The sequence below is a fragment of the Pseudopipra pipra genome, chromosome 4 (assembly GCF_036250125.1).
Source record: "Pseudopipra pipra isolate bDixPip1 chromosome 4, bDixPip1.hap1, whole genome shotgun sequence".
NCBI lineage: Eukaryota > Metazoa > Chordata > Aves > Passeriformes > Pipridae > Pseudopipra > Pseudopipra pipra.
Window position 1 is genome coordinate 58,931,982 of NC_087552.1, and position 27,731 is coordinate 58,959,712.

The 27,731-nt window shown below is 35.4% G+C and overlaps 1 protein-coding gene across 11 annotated transcripts in view; it reads right to left on the minus strand.

Moving 5' to 3' along the window:
* The window catches only part of SLIT2 (slit guidance ligand 2), a 268,470-nt gene that overhangs the window by 59,786 nt on the left and 180,953 nt on the right, over positions 1 to 27,731 (minus strand). For 7 of the 11 annotated variants that reach the window (XM_064653127.1, XM_064653129.1, XM_064653130.1 and 4 more), the window contains exons 10-18: positions 17,281 to 17,352; positions 16,595 to 16,666; positions 15,989 to 16,060; positions 14,005 to 14,148; positions 13,715 to 13,878; positions 12,929 to 12,952; positions 10,587 to 10,604; positions 9,329 to 9,479; positions 3,526 to 3,600 (exon numbers count right to left, since the gene is read on the minus strand). In XM_064653127.1, the coding sequence (XP_064509197.1) occupies positions 3,526 to 3,600; positions 9,329 to 9,479; positions 10,587 to 10,604; positions 12,929 to 12,952; positions 13,715 to 13,878; positions 14,005 to 14,148; positions 15,989 to 16,060; positions 16,595 to 16,666; positions 17,281 to 17,352 (792 nt within the window). The remainder of the gene's footprint in view (positions 1 to 3,525; positions 3,601 to 9,328; positions 9,480 to 10,586; positions 10,605 to 12,928; positions 12,953 to 13,714; positions 13,879 to 14,004; positions 14,149 to 15,988; positions 16,061 to 16,594; positions 16,667 to 17,280; positions 17,353 to 27,731) is intronic. The other 4 variants (XM_064653120.1, XM_064653123.1, XM_064653122.1 and 1 more) reach the window with 2 other exon arrangements.

Consider the following 27,731-nt stretch of genomic DNA (forward strand, 5'->3'; position numbering starts at 1 on the left):
TCATCCCCAAGCCTGTAGCAATGCATGGGAATGTTGTGACCAAAGTGCAGGACCCGGCACGAGGACTTGTTGAGCCTATACCATTGGCCTCTGCCCATCAATGCAGCCTGTCCAGATCCCTCTGCAGAACCTTCCTGCCCTCCAGCAGATGAACACTCCTGCTCAGCTTGGTGTTGTCTGCAAACTTGCAGAGAGTGCATTTAATCTCTTTGTCCAGATAATCGATAAAGATATTAAACAGGACTGGCCCCAAAACTGAGCTCTGGAGAACACCACTTGTGACTGTCTGCCAACTGCATTTAACTCCATTCACTACCACTCTCTGGGCCTGGCCATCCAGCTGGTTTTTTACCCAGCAGAGTATACGTCCATCCAAGCCATAAGCAGCCCGTTTATCCAGGAGAATGCTGTGGGAAATGGTGTCAAAGGCTTTACTAAAGTTTAAGTAGATAACATCCACAATCATTGCTTTCATTTAGTTTCACAGTGGAGCTGTTCAGTCTTCTGTAAGGTGCTGCAGAAGACTGGAAGCAAGAAACTCATTATTTCTTATCTCAGCTGGCTTGTCCATGTCAAGTCCTTAGTTTCCTAAAATCTTTTTTGCTCCTGGTGTAATATGGACACTACTTCACCCACTTCACGTAGATATTTTAAGGATTAATGTTGCATAGCTAATCTATGTTGCAGTGCATACACATGCTTTAGTAGTGAGGAACCGTCAAATCAGTGGAACATTTAGGCCTCAATTTTTCAATGTCATCTGTGCAGAAAGTCCTTTGCACCTATTTTGAACCTCCAGAAGAAATACGAGCTCCACAAAAATATAGAATTCACTCATATTGGTGTCTCTGTAGCATGAGTACCTCACTGCTTTCCAGTGATGCTTAAGTATTCACTGTATTAATCTCTGAATGAAAGAATGTTGTGACAACTGGTAACTATATTAGGAAGTTACAGAGCAGTACTATTAAAATAGTGAATCTTTCATTAACATTTTTTCAATTTTGTCAATTTTGTCCTTCCTCAAATAACCAGATTTCAAAGCCCTTGGGAGTTCCAGCAGACAGCTACAACGAGATTGATTAATACTCTTCCTTTTCTTTTGTCTTGAACATCTCTCTCCTCAACTTAAAAAAATATTTTTAAATACGAAGAGCTCATGTATGTATAAATGTGTGTATAAATGTGTATATGTATGCATGTGTATGTATGACACATCAAGTTTTTTATTAATTTCATAGGATCATACAATCACGGAACAGTTTGGGGAAGGGACCTTAAATATCATTTAGTTCCAACTCCTCTGCAGGGCCATCTTTCACCAGACCAGGTTGCTCAGGGCCCCATTGAACCTTGTCCTCAACACTTTCAGGGATGGGGCATCCACAACTTCTCTGAGCAACCTTTTCCAGTGCCTCATCACCCTCAGAGTAAAGAATTTCTTTCTGATATCTAATCTAAACATACTGTCTTTGAGTTTAATCCCATTCCCCCTTATCCTATCACTATATGCCCTTGTAAAAAGTCTCTCTCCATCTTTGTTGTAGGCTCCTTCAGGTACTGCACCACCACAATTAGGTCACCCTGCAGCCTTCTCTTCTCCGGGCTGAGCAAAACTAATTCTGTCAGCCCTTCATCATAGGAGAGGTTCTCCATCCTCACTAATCATCTTGGTGGCCCTTTTCTGGACTTGTTGCAACAGGTTCATGTCCTTCTTGTGCTGGGGACCCCACAGCTGGATGCAGTACACCACACGAAGTTTCACCAAAGTGAGGTAGAGGGGCAGAATCACATCCCTTGACCTAATGGCCACACTGCTTTGATGTAGCTCAGGATATGAAAGCTTCTGGACTGCAAGTGCACATTGCTGGCTCATGTCGAGCTTCTGATCAATAAATATCCCTTTTGATTTGTTCATCCCCCAGCCTGTATTGATACTGGGAGTTGCCTTGACCCAGGTGCAGCACCTTCCACTTGGTCTTGTAAAACCTCATGAGATTCCCAGGGACTCATTTCTTGACCTTGTCCAGGTCCCTCTGGATGGCATCCCATCCTTCAGGTGTGTTAACTGCACCACTCAACTTGGTGTCATCTGAAAACATGCTCAGGGTGCACTCAATCCCCTTGTCTATGTCATTGATGAAGACACTAAAAAGCACTGATTCCCGTACGGACCCTGAGGGACACGATTAGTCATTGATGTCCATGTCCACTAAGCCATTGACCACTATCCTCTGGAAGCCATAGTCCAAACAATTTCTCATCCATCTAACAGTCCATCATTGAATTCATCTCCCTCCAATTTAGAGAGAAGGATGCTGTGGGGGACCATGTCAAAGGCTTTACAGAAATCCAGATAAATGCCATCTGTACCCCTTCCCTTGTCCACTGATTCTTCATATTGATACTTGATATTTCAAAAGTACACTACAGCTGTAAAAAGTGCCAATCTGAGATTCCTAGAGAATGAAGAAAGCTGGGTATCTACTGTATAGAACCAGAACATTGTTGTGCCAGACATTCCTATATTCTTTTTTTTTTAAGTATCTCAGCCCAATCCAAAGTGGCAAGGTGTACTCAAGTGGAGAGGTCAAAAGCAAGTTCATTTTTTGGTTTCACATTGTTGGTTTTTTTTTTTAAACTTTTAATCTAAAAAATCAGTAATAAGTATTTAACTAATTGTGATCATGACAGCTGCCAGCAAGGATCTGTATAAGTTTAACAGTAGTTTAAGTAATACTATTGCTCCCCTTGAGATTTTGGTCACTAGTAATTTAGACTAGTCTTTTACAAATGGCAGTCACTTGGTTACTACAAAGCAGTTATCATTAAACTGATCTATTTTTACTTGCATTTTTCTTCACTTACTATTTATGTTTGGATTTGATCCTGAAAAGATTGAGCACAGAGTCACTAAGTCTATCTAAATCATCTACTCTCAAATATGTCTTTTCCATAAGCTAAAGAAAGCTTTTCATAGATTTATTTTTAGTAACAACTGCAACTGGTAAGATTATAAACTCCTCTTAGAACATTAACTGTTAACATGGACTTACAATGATGAGCTATCAAACCATTTTTTCTTAGTCATTTTAATTTTGATATCCCTCTCACCTAATGACAGTTTAATGAAGCACAGAATCAAAGGCTTGGCTTTAATGTGCTGAAAGAGGCAAAACTGTCTGGTTAGGGAGTAATACAGGAAGTTACAAAAGATTACTGGAATCTTTTTTAAGCAGCTTATACTGCAAGCTCCCTGCTGTGGCTGCATAACAGACCAGCTGGCTGGACACTGCTGCGAAGGTGCCGGAGCCATACACCATGAGAAGTTGTTGCTGGCAGTGCCTAGTCCCATAGAGAAGAGCTGCCAACTCTGACCTACCTCAGTGATTAATTTAAACCCATTCTTGATTTTCAATTAGAATATACTGAATCTTTTGTAGATAAAAACTGAGAAAGGTGGAGAGACACAGCAAGGAGCTAACATGCTGTCTGAATAGACAAGGTCACTGAAGTTGCACTTACATTTTACGGAGCTGAGGAAGTTTCTTAAAGATTCCAGTAGCTTCCAGGACTGAAAATTCATTGTTATTTAGTCGCCTAAAAGAAATTACATCAATTTCAGAAACAATTATTCAGGCATGGGTACAGAATGTTCTACATTAGCTGAACTTTTCAGATTGGTTTCACTGAATAGCTGGTGTTTAACTGGTAGATGAAGAACAATTTCTTATATACTGACATTTCTAATTCTGATAATTCCTGGGAATGAATATTCTCATTCCTGCAAATGAACTTTCTCATTAGTTAAACTTAGGTATATGTAAGACTTTTTAATAGCCTGATCACAAAATATTATACAACTAAAACCACAGAGAAATATAAGATGATGTTTTTACTTTTGCAAACAAAAATGTAACTAAGGAAGGGTTCCATGGCAACTTATAAATAAAAATCTTTTAGAAGTACATGTAAACCACTGAAGATTAGTTTTCTGTTCTTTAAAGGATATCAGGTGGGGTCTGCCAGACATCTGGAGGTACTCATAGAACACTGTTTACAAGAATGAAATAATTACTCAATGCTTCTTCTGAACAGGGAATGAAACACACTGCACAGGTCTTCAAGAATTTAAAAACCACTTCTCTTACCATGGTTTATCTACATGCCACTACGGCTGCACACATACATAGCTTAAGGAAGCATTAAATGCTGATTTTTAACACTATAGGAAGGTATACAATGAGCAACAAATACTAGCTGGATATTTATCTTTCCTACACAGGTAACAAGGCTGTTCCAGCATGGTATACTTCAGCAGCTGCTAGGTTAGGGGACTATATAAATTTCAAAAAATATCTCCATTGACCCAGTACTCCCTATTTCCTCTCTTGAAAAGAAAATGGAAATTATGAGTCTTAGGTCCTTTATATTTTAATGGAGCCATCTTATTAAGGAAAGGATTGTGTCCAGCTTTAATTTTAAGATCTTAAATAGGAAGAAAGAGATGTGACTGACAAGATCACTGTGAAATGAAATTCAGCATAATTCTAAACCCAGAATGCTTTTCAGAATTGCCTTATCGCAAGGCAAGATTAAAAAACACCTAGAAAATAAAGGAAAGCTGTTTGATCATCCTTCCCTCCTGTTCATTCTCAGTAATAGCCAGAAGGGAAATGAAGGTTGTAAATCTGTACAATAGTTTCAACATGGAACCAAATCGAGAGAAGACAGAGTTTTTTGGATATACACAAAACGTTTGTGTAGCACACCAAACTACAAGGAACATGAATTTCAAAAGATGTTACCACCTCTGAAAATCAGCTGAATGACTTATTGTGATTTTTAGTGGGACCATACAAAGTAATTCTTGCATATTGTCAATCAACAAACTTACTTCTCCACTGTAAATAGCCTTTTTTTCCCCTGTCCATGAACAACAGAAGCAGAATTTTACAAATGCTGACATTTTCACATACTTTTCAACTGCTATATCATCTAGCAGAATGACTTGTTAATGAAAACATTTACTGATTCTAATAATACTTACTTGTTCTACTGAAAACATCTCTGACCTCATTGAAAACATATTAAAAGCAATTTACTTTGTCTCTCTCTCAAGTTTCTTTCACATAAATGCATTCAACTTTTTTAGTTTTTTTCTCAGAAGTCGTCTTTTTTAGATGATTCTCCTTGAATTTTTTTCTAAGTGATTCATCTTGAAAAGTGAAGCCCTTGACACAGTATTCCAGCTGATATTTTACTATTGCTATGTAGAGTAAAATAATTATTTTGTATAATTTACATACTACATTGCTATAAGTATATCCCAGATCGAAATTTGCAGTAGTTCCCAAAAGCACTCCTTCACCTTTAACATACACGACAACATCACTATAGCCTTTTATCTTGAACTCCTTATTGGTTATTCCTCAGTCTTTTATTTCCAGGGTTAAATAATCCTACATAATGTCATAGGTAGATTTTTAATTTTTATTCTATTTAAATTTCATTTATTTTATTTAAATTAGTCCACACATAATGGAAACAAAATTATTAAAGATAACTGGAAAATTAACAGATAGGATGAGATCTCTCTTATGGATTTTAATATCAGTATTTTTTTAGCCTAGTGCTCTTCACCACTAAAGACAATAACTATAGTTGCTACCTGTCCATCACTACATCATGAAAGTGATCTTAAAATTACTTTTATCTGGTTTATTCAAAGAAAAGTAATGAAACACCATCCTCAAAACAAAAAAGTAAACAAAGAAGCATTTCACAATGATATCTACATATTCTGTTTGGTTTATTTGATGCTTTTTCCTGTTTTAGTAACACAATGGCTAAGATACTCGCACGTTTTCATACAATAGGTGATCCTCCTGGAAGGCTATATACCGCAGTGATATTCATGCTTTTCAAAACAGTCATGTTTGGTTATCAGTTACTGTAAAATCATTATAAAAATTCAACATATAAGATTGAAATTATTTTTATTTAGCTTTCTTCCTGGGGACTCTGTTTGAGTGGTTTATTAACACTTCCGGAATTTTCCTATACATTAGAATGCTACCTGAAAAAGATTTTATTTCTGGGGTACAATTACACACTTGCACTTTATATCAAATACTTCATTAGCAGATTAGACAGATCTTTCACTGGTTTTCTGGAAGACTGCGAGCAAGCGACAAAATATGAAGTTAGAACAGCAATTGGCTTATTTATAATTTTTTTCACTTTTACAATTAACTATATGCCTTGAACTATATTATTATTTTTAGATTTTTTAAAAAAGCAACTAACTTGAAGAAATACTGGGGTTTTTTTGGTGCTATCACTACTGTTGTAATATACACAATGCATACCTTTTTCCTCACTTTTGATCTTTATTTTCAAGCTGGGACTCAGCTCTAAACACCACTCTGTAGAAATTAATCTAGCTTTCCTCATCACTGTTATAGAAGCATCAATGTAATTTGACTCTAACAAGTATCTTTATCTCAAATGTGATAGCTAAAAGAAAGAAAGACTAACTAACTGCTGTTCTCATATACATGCCAGTAAATAACTGTGAACTGGACATCACAGAGTGGTCCTAGAACTAGACTGGAAAGTTGCAAGAGGAACATCAAAGGCAGTGCATCAAAGACCAGGAATAACAGGAGGAAAAAAGAAAAAGAGCTGTAACTTTTGTATCAGTGAGGCAAATACCAAAAGAGTGTATTTGGCTAGAGCAAATGGATTTTAGCAGAAGTAAAAAAATGCAGGAATAATTTCTCTACCCTCTCTAGAATATTTGTAGTGCTATTGAAACTTTTATTACATCAAATGACTTGAAGAACAATTTGTGCAGCCTATCAAGTAGAAGGCTGAAAAATTACTTTGTTACATTTAACACCATCTTACTTGGATAAAGTGCTACATACAGAAAAGGTCTTTTTAATGGCAAAAAATATAAAGAAAGCAATGATGAAAACTGAGGGGAAGCAGATTCTCTCTTGAAGTAAAAGTTCCCATTTTAAAAGATTTTAACAGAAGTGAAAGGAGATAATTAACTTCTGTAAAGTCTCAGGGAAATGGTGGATTTTTAAATCCACTAACACCTTCAAACAAGAATGAGTATTTTCTGAAAAAGTGCTACAACCAAACATGAATTATACTTTAGTCAAAAAAAAATTTGTTGACTGAAATTTGAGTGTTTAGGACACACAGAAGATGACGCTTGATTATTTAATTGTTCCTTCTGAATTTAATAGGTAGGAATCATAATTATAGATAAACTTGACAGTTTATCTTCCACATGTAAATAAATGAATATGAAAAACAACAATTAAAATGTTAAATTAAGATTATTATTTCATCAGAAAAGAGAGAATTAAACAGGATTGCTCCTAAAAATCAAGACAATGCATGCTTGCCACTCAACAACTCCATTTCTCATCTCTTCGTTCAGTAACTATCATTTACAGAACCACTATATGATCTCATCCTATATGTTAACCCGTTACCTAATCCATCAGCTTTTATTTTTAAATTAATTTTATCTTAAAATATAGGATAACATAAAATGTATTTCTCCACTGGAGTCGATCTCCCTTCACCCAAGACTGTATCAATTTTCTCTTCTGATTGTAACTCTCAGATTTTTAGTAAGAACATGCCATGGTTTATCTCTCGCCAGACACCAAGCACCACATAGCCACTCACTGCTCCACCAGGAGGACTGGGGAGACAACCAGATGGGTGAAAATGAGAAAACTTGTGGGTTGAGATAAATGCAGTTTAATAGGGAAAAAAAAAAGCCTTATACACAAACAAAGCAAAAAAGAAATTAATTCACTTCTTCCCACTGGCAGGTGGGTGTTCAGCCTTCTTCGGAAGAACAGGGCCCCATCACGCATAACGTACAAGACAGATTCCATCACTGCAAACGTCACACCCACCCCCCCCCCTTTTATATACTGAGCATGATGTCATATGGTCTGGAATATCCCTCTGGCCAGTTTGGGTCACCTGTCCTGGCTGTGCCTCCTAGCAGCCTCACATGCAACCCCCAACTTCCTTGCCAGCATGGAAGTACAAAAAGCAGTAAAGGCCTTGGCTCTGTGTAAGCCCTGCTCAGCAATAAAAAAAAACCCATCTCTATATTATTCACCCTGTGTTCAGCACAAATCCAAAACATAAACCCATACTATCCGCTGTGAAGAAAATTAACTCTACCTCAGCCAAAATCAGCACAGAAAGCAACTGTGAAGTTCAATTCCTTCTTCAGCTCAGAGACAGACAAAAAGCTCCATCTCTGTTTTAAAAATATTTGTTTTAAATTCCTTTTCCTGTCAAGATATTCAAAATACTTAACAATAGTCTCACTATTTCCTACCTTGACTGCTGTACTGTTGCTTTGATGCCACTTGTATACTGATTGTCTTTTAAGAGGTGTGTCATCCTGTTGCTCATCTCACCCCTGTGGGTTACAGCTTGATCACAGTACTCCTGTCTCCACATCTCTGTCTCTGTTTTATTACATTAAATCAAAGGCCCCCTCTCGTCCCTCAACATTCTGCCTTGTTCTTTAAACTGAATCTCCTACGAAAAACAGCTATTTCCTTCCCCCTTTGCTCTTCAATGACAGCCACTTTTCATCTACCTTTCCACTGATCCTTCAAGCATCTCTGCATTCCCTTTCATACTATGCTTTGCACATGGGAAAACCTTGTAAAGTTGTCTTAATTTTATCTTTCACTCCTTCCTTGAAGATCACTTCAGTTGTAATGCCTACAAATCATTCCCATATGGCACTTATTAAGCAAGTAATAACTTGTGATTTCTGCCCATTCTGTTCATTATACTATTATCTCATCTTCTTAAACCAACACTGTTCTGTTTGTCTGCTTTATCTTTCTCTGGCCTCTTGCCTGACACATGTAATGTGTACTTTGCATAAGAAGAATCAGCTCTGTCTTCTGAAACACCCAGGTAGCTCTTTTTAAGACTGACCCCTTTGGTTACTGGATGTCCTACTTTCTCTTGCAGTTAAAGTTAAAAGCAAAATAAACCCTACTACCTCTCAGAAAAACTGAAGTGGGTAGCTCAGATCCTTGAAGAACTAGAAATATAGAATAGTTACTTTATTTATTTATGGGTTTTTAAGGCTACATGGTACTGAAATGATGCATAAATAATTTTTATGAATATTTAGTCCTTAGAAGGGCACCACAGAGGTTATTTTGCCGTTCAAAAAAGTAAAACTGTGGTTTGAAAATTTGAAAATTTTAGTTAGTTTTTCCATAATAAACAATGCTTTATTATGGGTTCAACTTACAACTCTGCTGTGTACTGGGGGATGTGATCAGGAATTTTGTTGAGTTTCTGATTGGAGCAGTCCACTGTGGTCCCTTCACAGCGACATTTCTCAGGGCAAGCCAAATCTGCAAAGCAGTCTCCACTTAATTTGGATCTGTAATCCTCAGTGCCTGTAGAAGATTCAAGTCAAAACACAGATATTAAGTCAATAAAGTATATGATTTACTGCTTGTGAGAAGGTTGAAAAGATTTCTGCAATGCAGATAATGGTGGGCAACTTGGGAAATGCATGATAAACTTTGTGATACTGAACAGACACAAGGGCTTCAAGAGAGGGTTAAATATAGGGACTTTAGATATGCTGGAAAAAGAAACTGAGACCAACTTCACGTAACGCGATAACAATAACTTGAGCTTTTCACAGCTGTACTTTCTGCTGATTATTTTGTCAGCCAATCTAGCCTTGTTTATAGCTAATCACACAAATGCCAGTGGTTCTTTTAGAATTTATTTTCTTTCTCTGTATCAAGAATAAATAGATCCTGAATGCCACCTTTTCTCTTTCTCTGGTTACAAATTTGTATTGTTGACTGGACTTCATTAACCTCTGTGATTTTTTTTTTTAATAGTCCCGATACTCCACATCAACTCAACACAAAAGATTGAAAGCCCTGTTTTCAGCTTTAATTTAAAAAATGTGTGATCCTGACTTAAGCCTCAGCAGCTTGCCATGCTGTAGAAAGCTGCGTGACGTTCCATGGTGCTTGACAGAACCATGTTTTACTCATACCTCACAACCACATGGTTAGATCAAGCACAACAGAAAATCTCGCTACGTTATCAAAACTGCATCCATTAGGCCAAGGATAAGAGGAAGGGAAAAGAGGAAGGAGTAGGTATAAGTTACAGAAACATTTGAAGTTTAATACTTGCTTACATGACATGGCATTCTTATTACTGAATGTCCAGTGCCACAGTAACAGTATCACTGTCACAGATTAAATAAAAATACCAAAAAATACCAAAAAAAAAAAAAAAAAGGACCACATTGAAAGTTTCCTCCACCATTTCCCAGAGTCACTCAAAGAAAACATCCTAAACATATCAGGAAAAAACATCCAGTAAGGAACTGAGGGTGGGTGACAAAGAAAACAAAGAGAAGCTGAAAGGACCTGTGGGTTCTTCTTGGACAAAGGTGAAAAGACTGAGACTAGTAGAAGGTGCATCAGGGCTGGGAGGTACACTGTGATTTAGCTCAGACACTGAACTTTACTTACAGCCAAAATGGTGAACTCCTGCAAAAGTAAAGATAGCCAAGAAGGAAAGAAAGACAGAGTAATCCCAATTAAGACAAAAACATGAACTAAGCTCTCATGTTCTCTATTCAACTTTAGTTTGACTAGAAGAAGATACTAAGGGGTATGGTCTTCAGCAGAGAGAAAAAATAATTCATTTTAGTGGCATTTAAAAATGAAGATAAGATTGGGGTTTATTACAGATTTTATATAGGAGGATGATGATGATGCCTCCCATGAATTATTCTTCAGTATTTTGAATGCATTCTTTAAAAGCCGCTCCTTTAACATATATACACGCTATGCAGCTTAAATCATTACTAAACCAAACAAACAGATTACTCAGGGGAGGAAAAAACCCCACCAACAGCCATCACATATTATGATTTCTAGCACTTGTAACTCTCGTACCAATACACATGATAAAACTAGCATAGAGTATTTCTATGAGCTAGCAGATAAATGGTATTTTTTCAAAAAAATGATTTAATACTTCTATAACCTTTATTCTTCCAAATGACTATAACAAAGTTCTACTAAGACTTCATAGTGTCTGCAAAGCAGGATCTCTCAATGAAATATTAAAAAAAAAATAAAATATTTAAGTTTTTTAAGAAATGCTAAGATTATTTGATACTATTTATTTAAGTATAGTGTTTCTAGCACTTTGGAATACCCAGTAAACAAGGCTACAAAATATGACTTTTTTCTTCCAGCACCCAGAGTCCATGACTGTTAGCAGTTTGAAGCAAACAACTAAAATATTCAGGGATAAGGTCTTCAACAACTAAAATACTTTTAGGCAGCATCTTCCTGATAACCTGACTGAAAGAGAAAGTACAAAAGCTGTATTTCAAGAAGTACTTTTTGATTAATTAATTCTTTCTCTTCCTTTTTTTTTTTTCTCCAGGAATAGCATATCATAAAGGATATGTAAACAAACCTAATGGCATGTGTGGCCATAATATAAACAGGATGTGAAGACATTTGCTGGCAAGAAAACACTTCTAATGTACAGACAAAAGTTGTGCTGGCAAGGTTGAGTAGAAGTCACTCTGTGGCAGGAATACAGCTGTTCTACTCATTAAAGAATTGAGTGGTACTACAGGTTTGAGAAATTGAATCCCCCTGTTTTATGCTGCTTTAAAACACATTTTCACGGCTGCCAGTGCTGACAAATTGCTGCCTTATTTTGTATTTCATTTTGTCTTTTCTTCATATTCAAACCAACGTATTAGCATAAGGGCATGAAGAACTTCACATGATTGGTGCAAATTTAAGTGATACATCACACAGCATTTGTTAAACATACCAGCTAAAGAGGCAACGACTGCAGAATAACCGTATACCTGTAGTACTTGAAAGAACAAGTGCACCGGTGTCAAAATCAATTATTGTATATATCTTTCTAGATCTTAAACTATGGTAGAAAACCCTGATTGAAAATCACATCCTGTAATTCATCAATAGATGTGTTATTCCCTTGTTTATTTTGTCAATCATTTATAATCTTTTATGAATATAACATAAGTGAATTTTTTTTCTATTAAGAAATCAGTGCACACACTGACAAGCAAGGTAAAATAAAGAAAGATACATATTTCAAAGAGCTAGGGCCAACATCAGTAAATCTTTGGTAAAAATATCATAGACTTATTGTAGCTTAAAGCAGTGTGTAAATTACTGTTTCATCCCAACTCTAAAGTCATATTTTCTTTAATGGAAAGCATTTCTGATTCACTCTATGCATGTGACCACAGAATGCATCTAATTAAGAATATCAGCTTTCTTTTCCAAGCATTCCACTGTGATTTCCTAAACACGAGGAGGTGAGCAAGCAGTAGCTGCAGCCAGTGTAGAGCATGAAAGCAAGGCAAGAAAATGTTAATTTGTAAAATGTTTGGTTTTTTAAAGTCGTGCTAGCTCTTTGATGGCAGCATGGTTTCCTGTGTTTAAAAGCAGCTCAGGAGCTACATTTAAAAACAGTAGCGGCAGAAAGGCAAGGTACAAGGTAAGTAAAGGTATCAATTAAAATATGAACTAGCAGGTGCAATCTTCTAAATAGTTCAAGTATAGGTATAATTTTGGTAGGTTGTGTGCAAATTTGTGAGACAAAAAAGGTAAATGGAGCTGCATGCTAAGCTCTTATATTCAGAAAACAGAACTACTAGTATTCTACAAAGGAAAACTATGTGTAGCTACAGGTATTGACTAATGTTAATACACATGCATCAGTTTCCTAAAAGCTATAACAAACTTTGCTTTTAGGGGGAAAGGGAGAGAATATCTGCAGTTAGTCAATCTTCCTGCAGAGCCAAACCTACCTGGAATGAAATACTGTTCTTTAGCTAAATAAAGAGAAAAAAAAAAAAATAGAAGATGCACCTGAATGTCAGCAAGCAAAGAATGAGTTTTATTAGGTTAAGTATGGTCTGCAGTTAACTACAGATAATTAAGTGAAAAAAGGTGTATTCACAATGAGAACTGATAAACAACAAAGTGTGAATAGTCATAAATGTATCCGGAACATGGATAACAAACAGTTTTCATCTGGTATTTGCACTTGAGATTGAATAAATTGTAGAATGTGAAATGCACCTGGAACAGCTGGATACCATATGACAAAAGTTAGGATTTAAATAAATGTAAGTAGGAAATGGAATAAGATTAGAAAAAGAAAACAGTAAATTTCAGTATGAGGCAAGCTCCCTGTATAAAATTAATATGTCATGTTTCCGTATTTAGCTTCGGAATTTTTAGATCTTTTGCATATTCCAGAGGCTTGTGGAAATTTTACAAAATGATTTATGTTGGTGATACTTGCAGTGAATAACTTTAGCATTTCATTCTGAAGTTTTAAATATTGCATTTATTTTGTTAGATTTAATGCTACTCAGGAATAGTGCCAAATGTGTTAAGTACAGTAATGTTCCGTGATCCAATAGTCTATGACTTCCATGATTTCCCTCCCTTCAGTCAAAGAACTAAAAAAGATTCTGCAATGTTTAATAATTCCATAGAGAGCCAGCTGGCTTCATTGGAACTTCTATAACCACCTCTTTTTTTTTTTGCCAATAAAGGAAAAATAGCAGCTGAACTAAGAAAATTACCTGAGCAGCGGAATTTCTTGCTTTTGATCTGGCCGATCCTTTTGTTTGCCAGACGGCGGGGGCTGGTGCAACGGGCACCACTGGTCTCAATGGGGTTTGTATGAAGATAATCCGCCAGCCACTTCAGATGGCAGTCACAGATAAATGGGTTCTGAGCCAAATGCCTTTCATGAAGAAAAAAACCAATAATTTCACTCATTATTTCCCTTTGGTCCTAGTAGTATCCAATGCTTTTACTGCATTTTATATGAAGTCATACTAAAGACAACCATAAACAAGAGCATACATACAAGGTCTGAATCGCACGTAGGGGTGAGAAGGTGCCTTTTGCAATGGTCTGAAGCTTGTTGTCATACAAAGAAAGCAGATTCAAATTGTGCAGATCTTGAAATGCATCAACTCGCAGGCAATTGATCTTGTTGGCATTCAATAATCTGTTTAATGGAAGACAATTATAAAATTGAAAGAACTCGCTTCATGTCGCAGCTTCAGCATTTTTCACAGATAAGTCTTTCTGCACCTTTGTAACCAGAACGGGAGATGTAGTAACAAATAATAATTGACAATGACATAAGGCACTTCAGTGAATTGAAATGTCTTATTCAACTGATATGTATTCCTATATATTTGCACCTTGGAGTTGAAATGTGTATATTTATTCAGCTAAAATCACATTTCTTGTACGTACTGGAAGAATGTGTGTGTGTGGTATTTGTGCAAAGAAACAAGCCTAAAAAATCAAGTATATGCAAGGAAAACTAGTTCCTTTTGCCAAACAAATAAACAAACAAAAAAGGAACTGAACACTGTGTTCATGAGCTGGAAGAGATGTGCAGTGGCACTTTTAATTATATGTTACTAATCAGCATGCTGCCGCATTAACAGAGTTGTAGTAAAAACTGGTGGTATGGAATATATCCAAATCTGTCTTGGATCCTTTTTCCTCTCCATCTTCAAAGGGAACCTTTTCTTCCTTGTACCTCCCAGACTTTTAATGATAAAATAAACAAGCCAATCTAAACCAACTCCTTTTGAAGAGAAAAAAAAAGTCATTCAACCACATGCATTTTTATAACCAAATATTTTTTACTTTTTTCCATTTTGAGCCAGAAATGGTGGATTTGAACCCTAATGTTCTGAAAAGAAGTTTCGCCACAATGTAGAAATTTACTTAGACTGAAATGTAAGCTATGGACATTTTTTTAATACAGAATAGACAGCAGTTTGGAAAGGTCTCTTCCCCCCTCCCCTTTTTTTTTCACCAAATCAAAAATATATAACTAAAACATCTTTAAAGGAAAACAGGAGAGCATACCCCCCCTGCCCACTACTATACTACTTTGTGACTAAAATAAATCAAAATGCAAACCTCTAGGTGGTGCTAGAACTTGCATATTTTTAATATCTATTTTCTGTTTTGCCATCTTCAATTTGTTGTTAATAACAGACATTTTGCCAGCCACTGCACTGTGAAGTCTGGGCATTAAATAATTCTAAACAAGTGGGAAGAATTTTTGAATTCTTTAAGTATACCCTTTAACTCGACAAGTTAGTTTGCCTGGGACAAGTTCTTCCAAAAACACCACTGTTGTTTTACAGTCTATTGCACAAATTTCTTTTACACAGTACAACTACCACACAGCCTCTTCTGCTAATTATTGACAATATTTGATAAACACATCACCATGACATTCTTTATTCCAGTATTAAATCTAAAGAGCGATCGTTTATAAGATTACACATGGAAATTTCCAAAGTGCTAAAGGAAATAGCAGCTGGAGTTCAGAGTCAAAGACTTGTACAGTGTCAGAAAACATTAAGTCATCAATGAAACTTTGGTGCAATGCTGTTCTTCATGGATACAACTAGAAATACAATTATATAGCATTTCTACTACCTATTTTCTCTTTATAAAACACACAAATATTCCTTCTATGGTTCCCACACATCTTTATACATGCTATTTGTTCTTTACAAGGCAAGACAGTATCGTACGTATCTTATGTGTTTTATCCTTACAAGTTCCACACAAGAGAATAATTTAATTTTAATTATTTTAGGCTGAGACATTAACTGATATGATCACATTTGTGGGCAAATGGCAAGCTGGCCTACAACAGTCTTGACTCCTTTGCCTTTAACATAATTTGGTTTTACTATACTTTGATCTTACATATAGGAGTTCCTGCTAGTTCTTCTTCAGGTATAAATCTCTTGTGATGTTTACCTTTTGAATGATCCCAAAATAGAATAAATATTAAAAAAAATACTCACAGCAACTGCAGAGAAAATAGTCCTTCAAATAGGCCCTTTGGAAGTTCTGTAATTTTATTGCCATAGAGGACTCTGTACCAGGAAATAAAGCAAACAAAGCCACCATTATGAAAGGCATATGCTATGGGATTTTGACTTTAAGAATAAAGTAATTTCCATTTTCCTGAAAGGATTTTAATGGCAACCACTTGATACTTGCAATATCCTCGTGGTCCTGTGAGGCAGCAAGATCACACACTTTCCCAAAAGGTGTAGAGCCCAAAGGGCTCTCTGCAGAATCAGCACCTCACTGCTTACAGTGTTCCCAAGGGACCTTGGTAAGTGGATTTGCTGTTTGCAAGAACAACTAACTGAGGAATTAAAGACATTTGGTTTTGTTCAGCTCTATGCCACATTATAAATGACATATTTATAAAAAGCCTATATATTACTAGTGTCAAGCTGTGACAATATTTAACTATCACTAACATTCTGAAATGATTTTTACAACTTTCAGAATTGATTGAATTAATAGGAAAATTTTGCAGAGAGTCAAAAAGCCAAAATAATCTCACTATAAGAATAAGGGGAAATTTCCTTCTGTTTACAGGTCAAAGAGATACCTACAGTGAATTGAGTGAACGTAAGCCCTGGAAAGCATCTGGAGCTGCTTCAGAGATCTGGTTATTGCTCAGGTCACTGAAAAAATGAAATTTGACTCAATTAATTCAAGCTATTTTCAAAATAGCAAACATTAAGATAATATGTAATTAGAATTAAGCATGGATGGGAGAGAGAAATTAAAATATTTACATGAGACACTGCCAAAAATTTTAATGTAAAACCACTAAAATTGCCAGTACACTGAAACAAAATGCATGGTTGAAAACAGATCTTTCAAATGCTTGAAAAAATGCTTTTCCTAGTTGTTTGAGTACATTTTATAAAGAATTCTCTGCTTGCTATGGCCACAGGACTACCCAACCTCAAAAATAATCTGTAATTTTCCTCATTATTTATTTTTTAATAGAATTTTCACTGCAGTAGTATATTGCTTCTATGCAGAACCATATTAAACAATTTCAATACTTGATAAAAAACCAATTATTTTTAATATGACAAATATATTCTTAATAATCAGGCTACCATATCAGTTAACCTTCTAGCAGTCAAACTTTCTTAAGTGCTCACACATTGACTGTATTTCCCCTGTACCAACTTGACTTGTTTTTTATCTTTTTATATAACTATATATATGTATGTATACATACATGTGAAAATAAAAACTTAAATTTAAATTATTTGGTACGTACATTCTTCGAAGCTTTTTATAAGGGGAGAAAGCTCCAGGAGGTATGACCTTGATTGAATTTTGTTCTAACCGTCTGCAAAAGAATAGCAGTAATGTAAAAATACAAAATCCAAGCCAAACAGGAATCTGAAGCCACAAGAAACTAGAAGAGATAGACTTCAACAAAGAAGGCTATTTTTGCTTTCTTTTTCAGTATAATATTTCAGTATAATAACAGCATATTTCATTCATAACAAAAAAAAATCAGTCAAACCTTTTAATCCATAAAGAGTACTGTAAATTAGCACCCAATCTTGATTTTGTATCTAAAGTAAACTTATTTTCAGAGCACACAAGATTTTTCTACAAATTAAGATAGAATTGTAATTAAAAATGTCAAAATTGACTTGGTGGTAAGTGACTCCCAATGTATTATGCACACAGCAATTTTCATAGTCAGTTTTATTTATAAATGTCTAAAGACTTCAATAACTGAAATATGCAAACCATAGGAAAGGGGAGACAAATGTTCCTACAGAATAAATAGCAGTATATAAAATGTTTTCTTTAAGATGTACTACTAAGATTGCACAGCTATACTTCTAACTTCTTTAAACAAGTATTTTAATCTAAAATTTGGGTTAGTGTTAATGGCCATGCTTGCTGTCAATGTACAGCGACTATGACTGAAACTTCCCATACTGCAAGTGTGAGTTTGCTGATGGAAACAGTTTTCCAAGAAGTTTTTGAACATGCAGAGCTTTGCATATGGGAAATCTATGCTGATACAAACCTATGGACCACATGCCAATAAGTCAAAAGAGATTCAGGAATAAGCACATTTCAAATAGAAGCTACTTCTTTACACACTATAGTGTATCGTGATTTTGTCGGTGCAGAAATTTCTGTTATGTAGACATAAGGTAAAAAACTATTATACTAAAAAGTACAATGGTAAAAGGCTGGATTATTCAAACTACATATCATACTTATCTAATAAGCTTTCTATTTCCCCCTTTCATGCACTCATACTATGATCTATGTACATACAATGCCAAAAATCTATTTAATAAAATGAATCAAAAATCTCTAAATTTACTGCACTATTTTAAATTACAAGGACATTGTCTCAGAATCTAAGGTGAAAGAGCATTTTTAAATCTAAATGGAGGAAAATTGGCCTATTTTTTTCTTTTTACCTTTGTCCTATTAACTGTCTCCTATTTCACTTTTGTACTGATAGAAACATACTAGTCTGTATGTGCAGTGTAACTAATAAGTTCATATACTTTGAGTAAATTTTCCAAGAAAATATTCTAACAAAAATTGTTTCTTTTTGTAAAGTTTCTCAAGAGACCATGACATAAAACTGAAGATTTTTTTGCTGCTTTCATGAAGTCTTGTTCAGATATACTTATATATTTAATACGAAAAATCTCTTTAGTCTAATCATGCTTTACTTTAGCAGAATTTGCTGTTAAATAGATTATAAAGAAGCCAACAAAAAACCCCCAAAGCTCCAGAAAAATCTTCCTTACACACAGAAAATCTCACTTCATCAGAGCTGTTTTACACAGGGTCCTTTTTTAAAAAAGCTACTTAACTAGGAAAACGTTGCCACCTTGCTATAGATTTCAGGTATAATTTAAACACTGAAGTGAATCCCATGGCACAAGATTGATAACTTTTTCCATAAACATGATACTCTTTCATACTCTTCCTTTGCTTCGACTGAGCCTTTTGGACCCATGAAACACATTTTGCACCAGATCAGGAGTGCTGACCGGGCTACAAAGCAGCAAAGTTGCTGGTACCCAGTAAACCTGGGTAGATGCAGAAGGCAAACATCAGAATAAGTAAAAACTTGCTTAAGTTAACAAGTTAGGCCAAACCCAAGTATTTTCTGTTCTTACACTACAATTTTAGCTTAGTTTTCCCAGGAAATAAAGATTATGCATGCCTATCATCTAGATAAGTTTTCTATTCAGGTGGGTAAATGAAAGAGAGGTAAAATCTCCAGATAATAAAACTTTCTCATTTTAGCAATTGGAAGGAGTTGAGAAACCAAATCAACCCAGCCCTGAAGAGCATGACTGCCATCCATCCATTCCTGTTACACACACTATTTGGCAGCAATCAACTGCCTGGTGGTTACCAGGGATAGCCTGACCAGACATTTATCAGATGTGGAGCTTTGAAAACCAGCCAAAGACTTGCACAGGAAAACTCACAGGGTGTAACCAGAGGACTGGAAAGGGGATAGTGGGTGGTAAAAAGGACAGGGAAGGAATAAACCATATTACAGAGAAGGATTTGGGTTGCTGGAGACTGGGGGAATATGCCTCTGGGTATATGGGAAAGAGAGATATTGCAGTAGCAATGCTCCCACACGAGGCTATCACAAGTGTCATTTATAAATTCTGCTTATCAGTCCATGATGTAGAGATTTGTAACCTGGTGCTGGAGGGCTCCAGTCTACATTCACATATCTTTAAATATATAATTATCTTAACTACATACAATAAAGCATGTAATGCAAGGTCTAGCACTAAATTAAGACACAAAGTATTTTCCAGTTTATTCTCTTAATTAAAAATATATATTAATTCTATAAACTGAAGTACCTAAGTACATTACAGGATACATGTAGGTGGCTTTTATGAGAAGATGGAATAGCAGATTTAATTTAATGCTGTCCAATTTCTCTACAAATTACATGAGTCCAAAACCTGAAGAAGTCCTGCTACAGTGTACTTCTGCAAGCTAATTTTCTAGCAGTTCTTGTAGAGCAAGCTACCAATTCATAGGTGGATATGAAAATGAACTTCATGTCAACTTTACCTAACATTTCCTTTCAGTAAGAAATTTATAGTCTAATAGACAGACTGTGCAGTGCTGGGATAAATTTACAAGCTCTTCTGGATAAAGGATTTGTTATAGTAGGATCATCTAAATATGACTTTTTTTAACTCACGCCAAAGTGAGTTACACACTGAAACACATCACATTTTAGAAAATGAGATTAGCATAAAAAAGGGAAAATAAGATTATATAAATACAGGAAAAAAATCTTTTATATCCCACTTTGTCTGTAAAGAAAGTAAATCAAATTCACATTTTCAAGCTTTATTATCCTCTAATCTTCTGCTTTATCTTCATAGAATCAGCTGAATTTCACAGAGTGCGAATTTGCATCAACTATTCTAGAGAAAATCTAATTAGATATATTCCAGGGTCACAAAGTACGGATAGACTAATATCTAAAGGAAATTTGCATTCCACTGATAAAATCCATAGTAATTAAAAACTCCTTTATATTAATGCTTCATATTAAATGAAACATTTTTAATTCTGGAATAGGATGGTTTACAGTTATCTATTGCCAAAAAAGTCAGCTATTAAGTGCTTGCAAATGACATGGCAAGAAGTATCACTATATCACCAAAGAACAAAAAGCTCGTGTCAGTATTTTTCCATGGGACTTGTATTAAATCTTGTGCACAACATCTCCTTTCAAAGTCATCCCAGAAGTCATTCTTTCTTATAAATGAACATCTATGTATCATAAACAGTGTCTTGGTGGTTTATTTTTCAAAAGTCACAGTCAATTTTAGTAGCATATTTAATAAGATAAGATAATGGAGGAAGACAGTTAAGTACATACTTCATCAAAGCTTGCAATGCCTCATGTACAAAAAGTACTCTGCCCATCACCATACAAACACTAATTAATGCTCTTAGTATTAAGTCTCCTGCTCCTTTTAGTGTTTCGCTTCAAAGAAGTCTTGCATCGATACATAAGTGTTTTACTGTCTTTTAATGCTGCCAAACTGGTTGAAACCTTTTTTGAAGGCTATACCCTAATCTCTCCTATCTAGGAAATGTACTGTGAACATTTCTCATTCGAAATCTTTCCCCTCTGCTTATCACTGCAGACACTGTAATGTACAACCATTTACTATTCTAAGAAACAAAGGTGCTTCTGCAGTTGTGACTTCCAACCTAATCAAATCAAATCAAAGTAGGTCCCCAGCCAGTAGACAGATTCTTCCCACACGGTCCCCTGAGAGCCCTGTGACATGTAAATCACTTGACACTTTCCAGGAGGATGCTGTTCTCTACTATAAGCCTGCAACACACCATTACTGATTACTACTTCCGCACTTACGGAGACAGACAACATGCTTATTTATACTGACACTTTCAGACTAGCTTACTTTCCCACTATAAAAGTCATTTCTGTGAAGGACTGCTGCACCAGAAAAGAGGGTAGACTGGGAATTAAGAACACTCTGTTCTCTACAGAATCATTTTTACTTTCAATCATGCAGATGGGGTACAAGATACTAAGCCCGCTCAGTAGAGAATGGTAAAAAAACTTCACAGAGATGTTCTGCACCTAAATGCACGTAAACGGATCAGAGACAAGAACAAATATTTTGTAATAATGAAATAAACCAAAATATATTGGTAAGAAAACATGAATTTGAATATGAAGGAGCAAATTAGTTGTATATTTTATAATTAAGCAATTAGAACATAACATCTTGATTAAGTAAATGTGGGCAACACAATAGTGGCTTTAGCAGCTAATTAATCTATCTTTTTAATTCCAGTATCTTTTAATTTACAAAAAGTCTTGCAAGAAGATCGCCAAGAAATCCCAAAGGAATTTTACTACAGAGAGAAAGTTTAAGCTGTGCAATGAGTCTGATGTATTGCACAGATGCTGATTATACATGGTAATAAAATTGACAGCTCTTCTTTGCATTTTCCCCATCTGCTTTTAAAATAAATGGCAAAAACAGCTGTCAAAAAACCAGAAAATAGATTTCAGTGATGGGATTGAGTGCAACTCCTGAATCTGAAGAACTGCAATACATAGCCAACACATCTCTCATCATAAGCAACATCTGCCAGGCTTTGGGAGGTTTTTTTGTTTGTTTTTAAAATAAGGAAACATTAATGGTCTCCCTTTGCTACAGGAATCCTTAAGTCTATTAGACAAAGTACCTTTTTTCTCTCTCAACAACTGCACCTCCAGAGTGCTTAAATCCACTAAATGTCGCTTCTAACTTTAGCAGCAAAAGAATTCTGTTGAAATCTGTGATATCATCCATGTCTAACAAAACAAAAGATGTATTTTGAATGAATACATTACTTGCACTTCTTACTTTCAGGCTCTGATTGATAAATCTGGTTGACAGTTTCCTAAATATGTGCATATAAAGAATCGCTGTCAGTGTTGCCCTAAAGCCTGCCAAACTGTTAAAATCTAATTGTTCTATCAAATAATTCCTCATGGGATTGATTTTAAATGACAGATGACTCCTTAGTCTGCATTACATCACAAAAGTAACAAGAATTGCCCTTCTAAAGCTATTAAACAATTAATTGCATTTACTCAGAAGTAAGTCTCAAACCTGCATTTGTTTAATTTTTCATTACAGAAAGGGCCATCTTGTGCTCTGAACCCTAGAGGACCATTAATGATGATAGGCTTTACATTCCTTCATTGTTACAGATTCAGGTTGTAGGCAAAATATACCACTTGTTAAAGAATTATTTGCTCAGTACTTTGGCTTCTGTCAGAGTGTGGCTCCAGTGCAATTAGCCTGAGTCACCTAGAGTCAAGTTAAAGTCTCTCTAATTAGCGTATTTTTATGAGAGTTCTTATAGTACAAAACCTAGTCAAGCTATTCAGAGTAAGTGTAATAAATTCACAAAAAAGATATAAACCTGCTACACTCTTGCCTTATCACAAACAGGGACTTGTCCACCTGTTCTAAACGAGCAGAAACATTAGCTTGAGAACCCCCCATTGTGTGAGACCAACACTATGGCATGAGTGCTCACTACCTGTTAAACAATACATGGACTTACACCATGAATATGCCATAAAAATCAAAACATTTTAACTTAGAATACGTGGTTGGTTACTTCACCATGTATTTAGAAATGTGTTGACGAAGAAAGCATTCGACAGATGACAAAACACAAAACAGTGAAAAATCAGCATCCATAGTTTCTTTTTGAATGACTTCACTAACATAATTGCTGAGGAAAAGTAATCAGCACTGAAGAGCCATATGTGAAAATAAAATCTAAGAGTAACAACACCTTTGGAGTGTGGCACAGCTGCCAGAGATCTATAAGGGTTTTTCTGGAAGAGTGAGATGGGCCTTCTCCAGCTTCCCTTCATCCTGCATAAAATATTCATTTATTCCATGCTTGAGTTATTTTCTTTCCCTTGGCAGCATCAGAGAGGTCCTTCAAGGTGCCTCTTCTACTTCAGCATCCACCAGAAAGTTGCACAAAACCCCCAGGGTTGGAATGGTGTTCATTCTGGCCAGTACCTACTTGCAGTGTCTGGAAACCAGCACTAGTTTCCTCTGTTTCTTGTCCGGTTTTTGTGTTCTGTGCCTCTATGCCCTCTCAACTCTTGAAATTATCCTGTTGTCTGAATTTAATTACTTTTCAAGATAGGACACAGGGGTATGAAGAAAGCCAAAGACGTGAACAATGGCAGCATGGAACACATGCTAATAAAGAACAGATTAGATGTTATATGTACAAAAACGTATTGACAACTCAAATAAAAAAGGTGGTCTGGTGTGTGTGGTTGTTTTTTTTTAAAGCATAAAGCCACATGATTTACCAGTAATTTTCAGATTAGGAAGATATTCAAGTAAGAGCATGACAAATCATTTCTCTTGTGTGTGCTAAGCAGGCAGGATTAGCTATCAAATTAGCAAAACCATCTACTTTTGAGGCAGTCAAATGAAATATGTTTTAAGTTTTGCCTGAGAAATACTAAGGTAGGAATGCCAAAGATAATTTAAATGTAATTTAGTGAAATCTGCATTGGCAAATTAAATATGTTAAGGTGAAGAAGTTAATACCTTAACAATTGACCTAATCTTAATTTGTTTCATGTTTATTCAATACATTGCCTCAGGGATAATGCATTTTTCATTATTCATGTCATTATTGTGTGTTTCTATGTACATACCACATAAAAGATATGAAGATTTAGCAAATTCCTAAATTTTTTATAAATTGCACAAACCACTGTTGTATATTGCAATTGGCGTAATGCATCTTTTGCTAAGGAATAATGACCTTCCCAAGATCAAAGAAAAGTACAGCAAGAGAACTGTATTCAGATCATTGATGCCACAGACGAACAGTCTAAACTGAGTGCCATGTATGACAGGGAGTGGCAAATCACAAAACCTTTCAAGTAAAATTATGATGTAGTGAAAGGTATGTTTTCATGCAAAGATTCTCAAAATTAACGGCCATATTTGCAGTATTTAACCAACTAAGCAGGGCCAGGGACATTTCTTAAATTTGGTGTTGCAGAATGTGGAAAACCTCAGACAACAGTGTATATTGATACTAAAATTTTAGTTTCATGTCAGCTATTTTTCACCAGATATTTCTGTTTCATTAGGAATCTTTTTGATCCTCCTCCATATGTAAAGCTGTACTTCTATGAATTCTTTTGAACAAACTTCTAGGGAAAATATAAGCATGTAAGCAAAACATTATAACTAATAATAATGCATCTAAAAATCATGTACTATTCTGGACATAAAAATGCATTAACTTTTAGTCAAAACAGAAGAAAAAGCTCTAGATTTCAGTAAAAAAAATCAGTATGCCTCCACAGTTCACTGGTAAAAATTCTGAATATAAAGTCCAACGTGTTAGTCAGGATTGATCTTAAGAACAACGGTCTTACAAACTTTGGGGAAGGAAAGAAGATAAGAGAAGGTTTGAGGAAAAGTACACATAAAGTGTAGTTGAAGAGAAGCATATATAAGAAAAGTTAATTTTAAAAACAGGGCAACTATATGAAGTTGCTCAAAAGTCTGGAGTGTTAGTTTAAGAGCTGAGTAAAAAGTAGTAAGACCATATGCATCTGTCAAGGTGCATTTAGTTTCTTAAGTACTATATAATGCACTTTATTTTAATCCAGCAATTACTGAAAATTCAAAAACGGACAGTTTTCTGGCTTTCTACTGACCAAAGTATGTATCATTATGCATAAGCAACTGAATGCTATAATAATTATTTTTTTAATCCATAAGTAGATATAATCTTTTCCCTTGACACCTGCATACACTGTATATTTATTATAACAGGAATTAGGAAAAGATTTTGATAAAACGGAAAAATTTCAAAAAGCACTATAAGAATAATTAAATGAGTGTGAAAAATTTTATAGTGCGACCGAAGAGTTTTATCTATTTTGGGTAGCATTGTAAGATTAACATATATTTTCTCAAAAACAGCAGACACACTTATAGGGAATTCTTGTAAGCTACTCAAAATCTTAGCAATAAACTGTAAATAACTACATATACATATGTGTATGTATAGAAATATAGATGTATAGTGTAGTATATGTATAGTATAGTAGTATATGTATGTATAGTGTATGTAGTATATGTATGTATAGTGTAGTATATGTATATGTATAGAAATATAGATGTATAGTATAGTGTATATGTATAGTCATATAGAAACCAACTTGGAAAAACCTTTCCAAAACTTCACTAGATGTGCAAGACTTCTGGCTAATGGCTTAACGGCTTAAGAGGTAAATGACATATATGAACTGACATTCTGAGTAAGTCCTAAGACTGATGTTTTGATTTAAACTAAAAAGCAGAAACAAATGAAAACACTGGAAAACAATAATCAGTTTAATGTCTTGTAACTTACTGCATCCTCCCCACAGCATTCCTCATTTCTTTCAAGCTGTGAAGATGCAGGGTTTGCTCTCATTTCTGTCAGGCTACTGGAGATAGCCAAATCATTCTTTGAGCTCTAAAAATAGAGAAATCTGCCTTATCTCTGATGTTTCAGTGTTTTTCTCCTATGTGAGTTTTTAAGCTGTCTACAATAAATACACCTAAACCCTTTTCAAGTGACTTTCCTCTGTAAAAGGTCATCCTTAGAAGCATCTTTACATCTCAATGTAAGCCTCTCTCTGTTCAATAGCTATTTACTTAAGGCTGTACTTTGGACTCTTGGGTAAGGATGAATTTTAAAAGACAACAGAAATGGTGAAACTGTACACATGCCAAGCTTCACTTAGAAAAGATGCAGACACAGAGCTCCCAGTTCTCAAATAAAATTCCTCATGTACGCAAAGCACTTCCCCAAGTGTCTGCACTGTGATCAGGTCCCTTTATCTTGGTTAAGTCCATCTGTCAAAATCAGTTCTGTCAGATCTCATTTCCTCTCCCCTCTTTTCCTCTTCTTTTTCTCCTTTCTCTCCTTTCACCTTCTTTCCCTCCCCTCCCCCACTTCTCCTTTAATATAATCTGAGTGTTACTGTGAGAAGCAATCTCAGGAGCTTTTAATCCTGCTTAATATCACATGACTCACAAAGATGTAGTCGAGTGCTTGGCATAACACACAGTCATTAATCAAGAGACTTATGAAAACAAAGTATAAGGAAGAATGAGATGGAGGAAGATGAAAACATGAAGAAAAATAGTTAGAAAACAGGAGGGTAAGACAAGACAAGACTGAGGGAACAAATTAGGAAACTCGTGGGAAATGTAAACAATGTTATCATGAAACAACCATACAGCTTCGGCATTCAAACATTATAAAGCTTTATTCACAAGAACCAAAATCTTATCCCAAAGGCCATAGTAATAAGAAGTCAGAGGCTTATAACTGCACTGGATTGTGAAGGTGAGCTTTTAAAATCCCTGACTACTATATGTTTTCTCACATTTCACATATTATGTGGTTAAGGGTCTTTTCTGCCCCTTACAAAGACTAGAATTACTTATACAACTGTTCCTTAGTTAACAGCAGCAACCCTGAAGTCACCCTTCCTTGGAGGAAACTTTCTTCTTCCCCAACACACCACTGTGTATTATTATTTTTCCTTACTTTTGTTAAGATTAAAAACATTTAAAGGAAGGACTTAATTAAATGTGCACATTTTGCTAAGGAATAATGACTTTAAATGATTCTATGATTCTATAATATTACAGTAAGGAATGAGGTATTAGAACCACTCTGACAGGCAGTTCAAGCCATGGAAGAGAAGAGAAAATCAGAAGAATGTAAGTGTAGCATTTTCACAAGGTAGTCCAGCTCATTAATGGCTTTTTGGCCTCTTTTGAAATAAGAGCCTGTTACTTAAACCATTCTGAGAGAAGGTACCAGTACAATTAATAGAATTGCTGCCAGGCTGCTGTTTGTAAGGTTTCTCATAGGGTGTTTGAACACATGCCAAAAAAGTCTCTATTCTAAGGGAACCAGAATTATTTCTGCTGATCATTCAAAGAATTTTCAGAAGGTGAATTCAAAATGAAACCAAGTGAAAAGAGATTAAAAGTGATGAAAAACTGAAATGTGGAAGGAATGCCTGCATAGAGACTGATAAATGCTATCAGCATTAGAAAGGCTATGCTTCCTAAAACCAATTACAGTAATAGT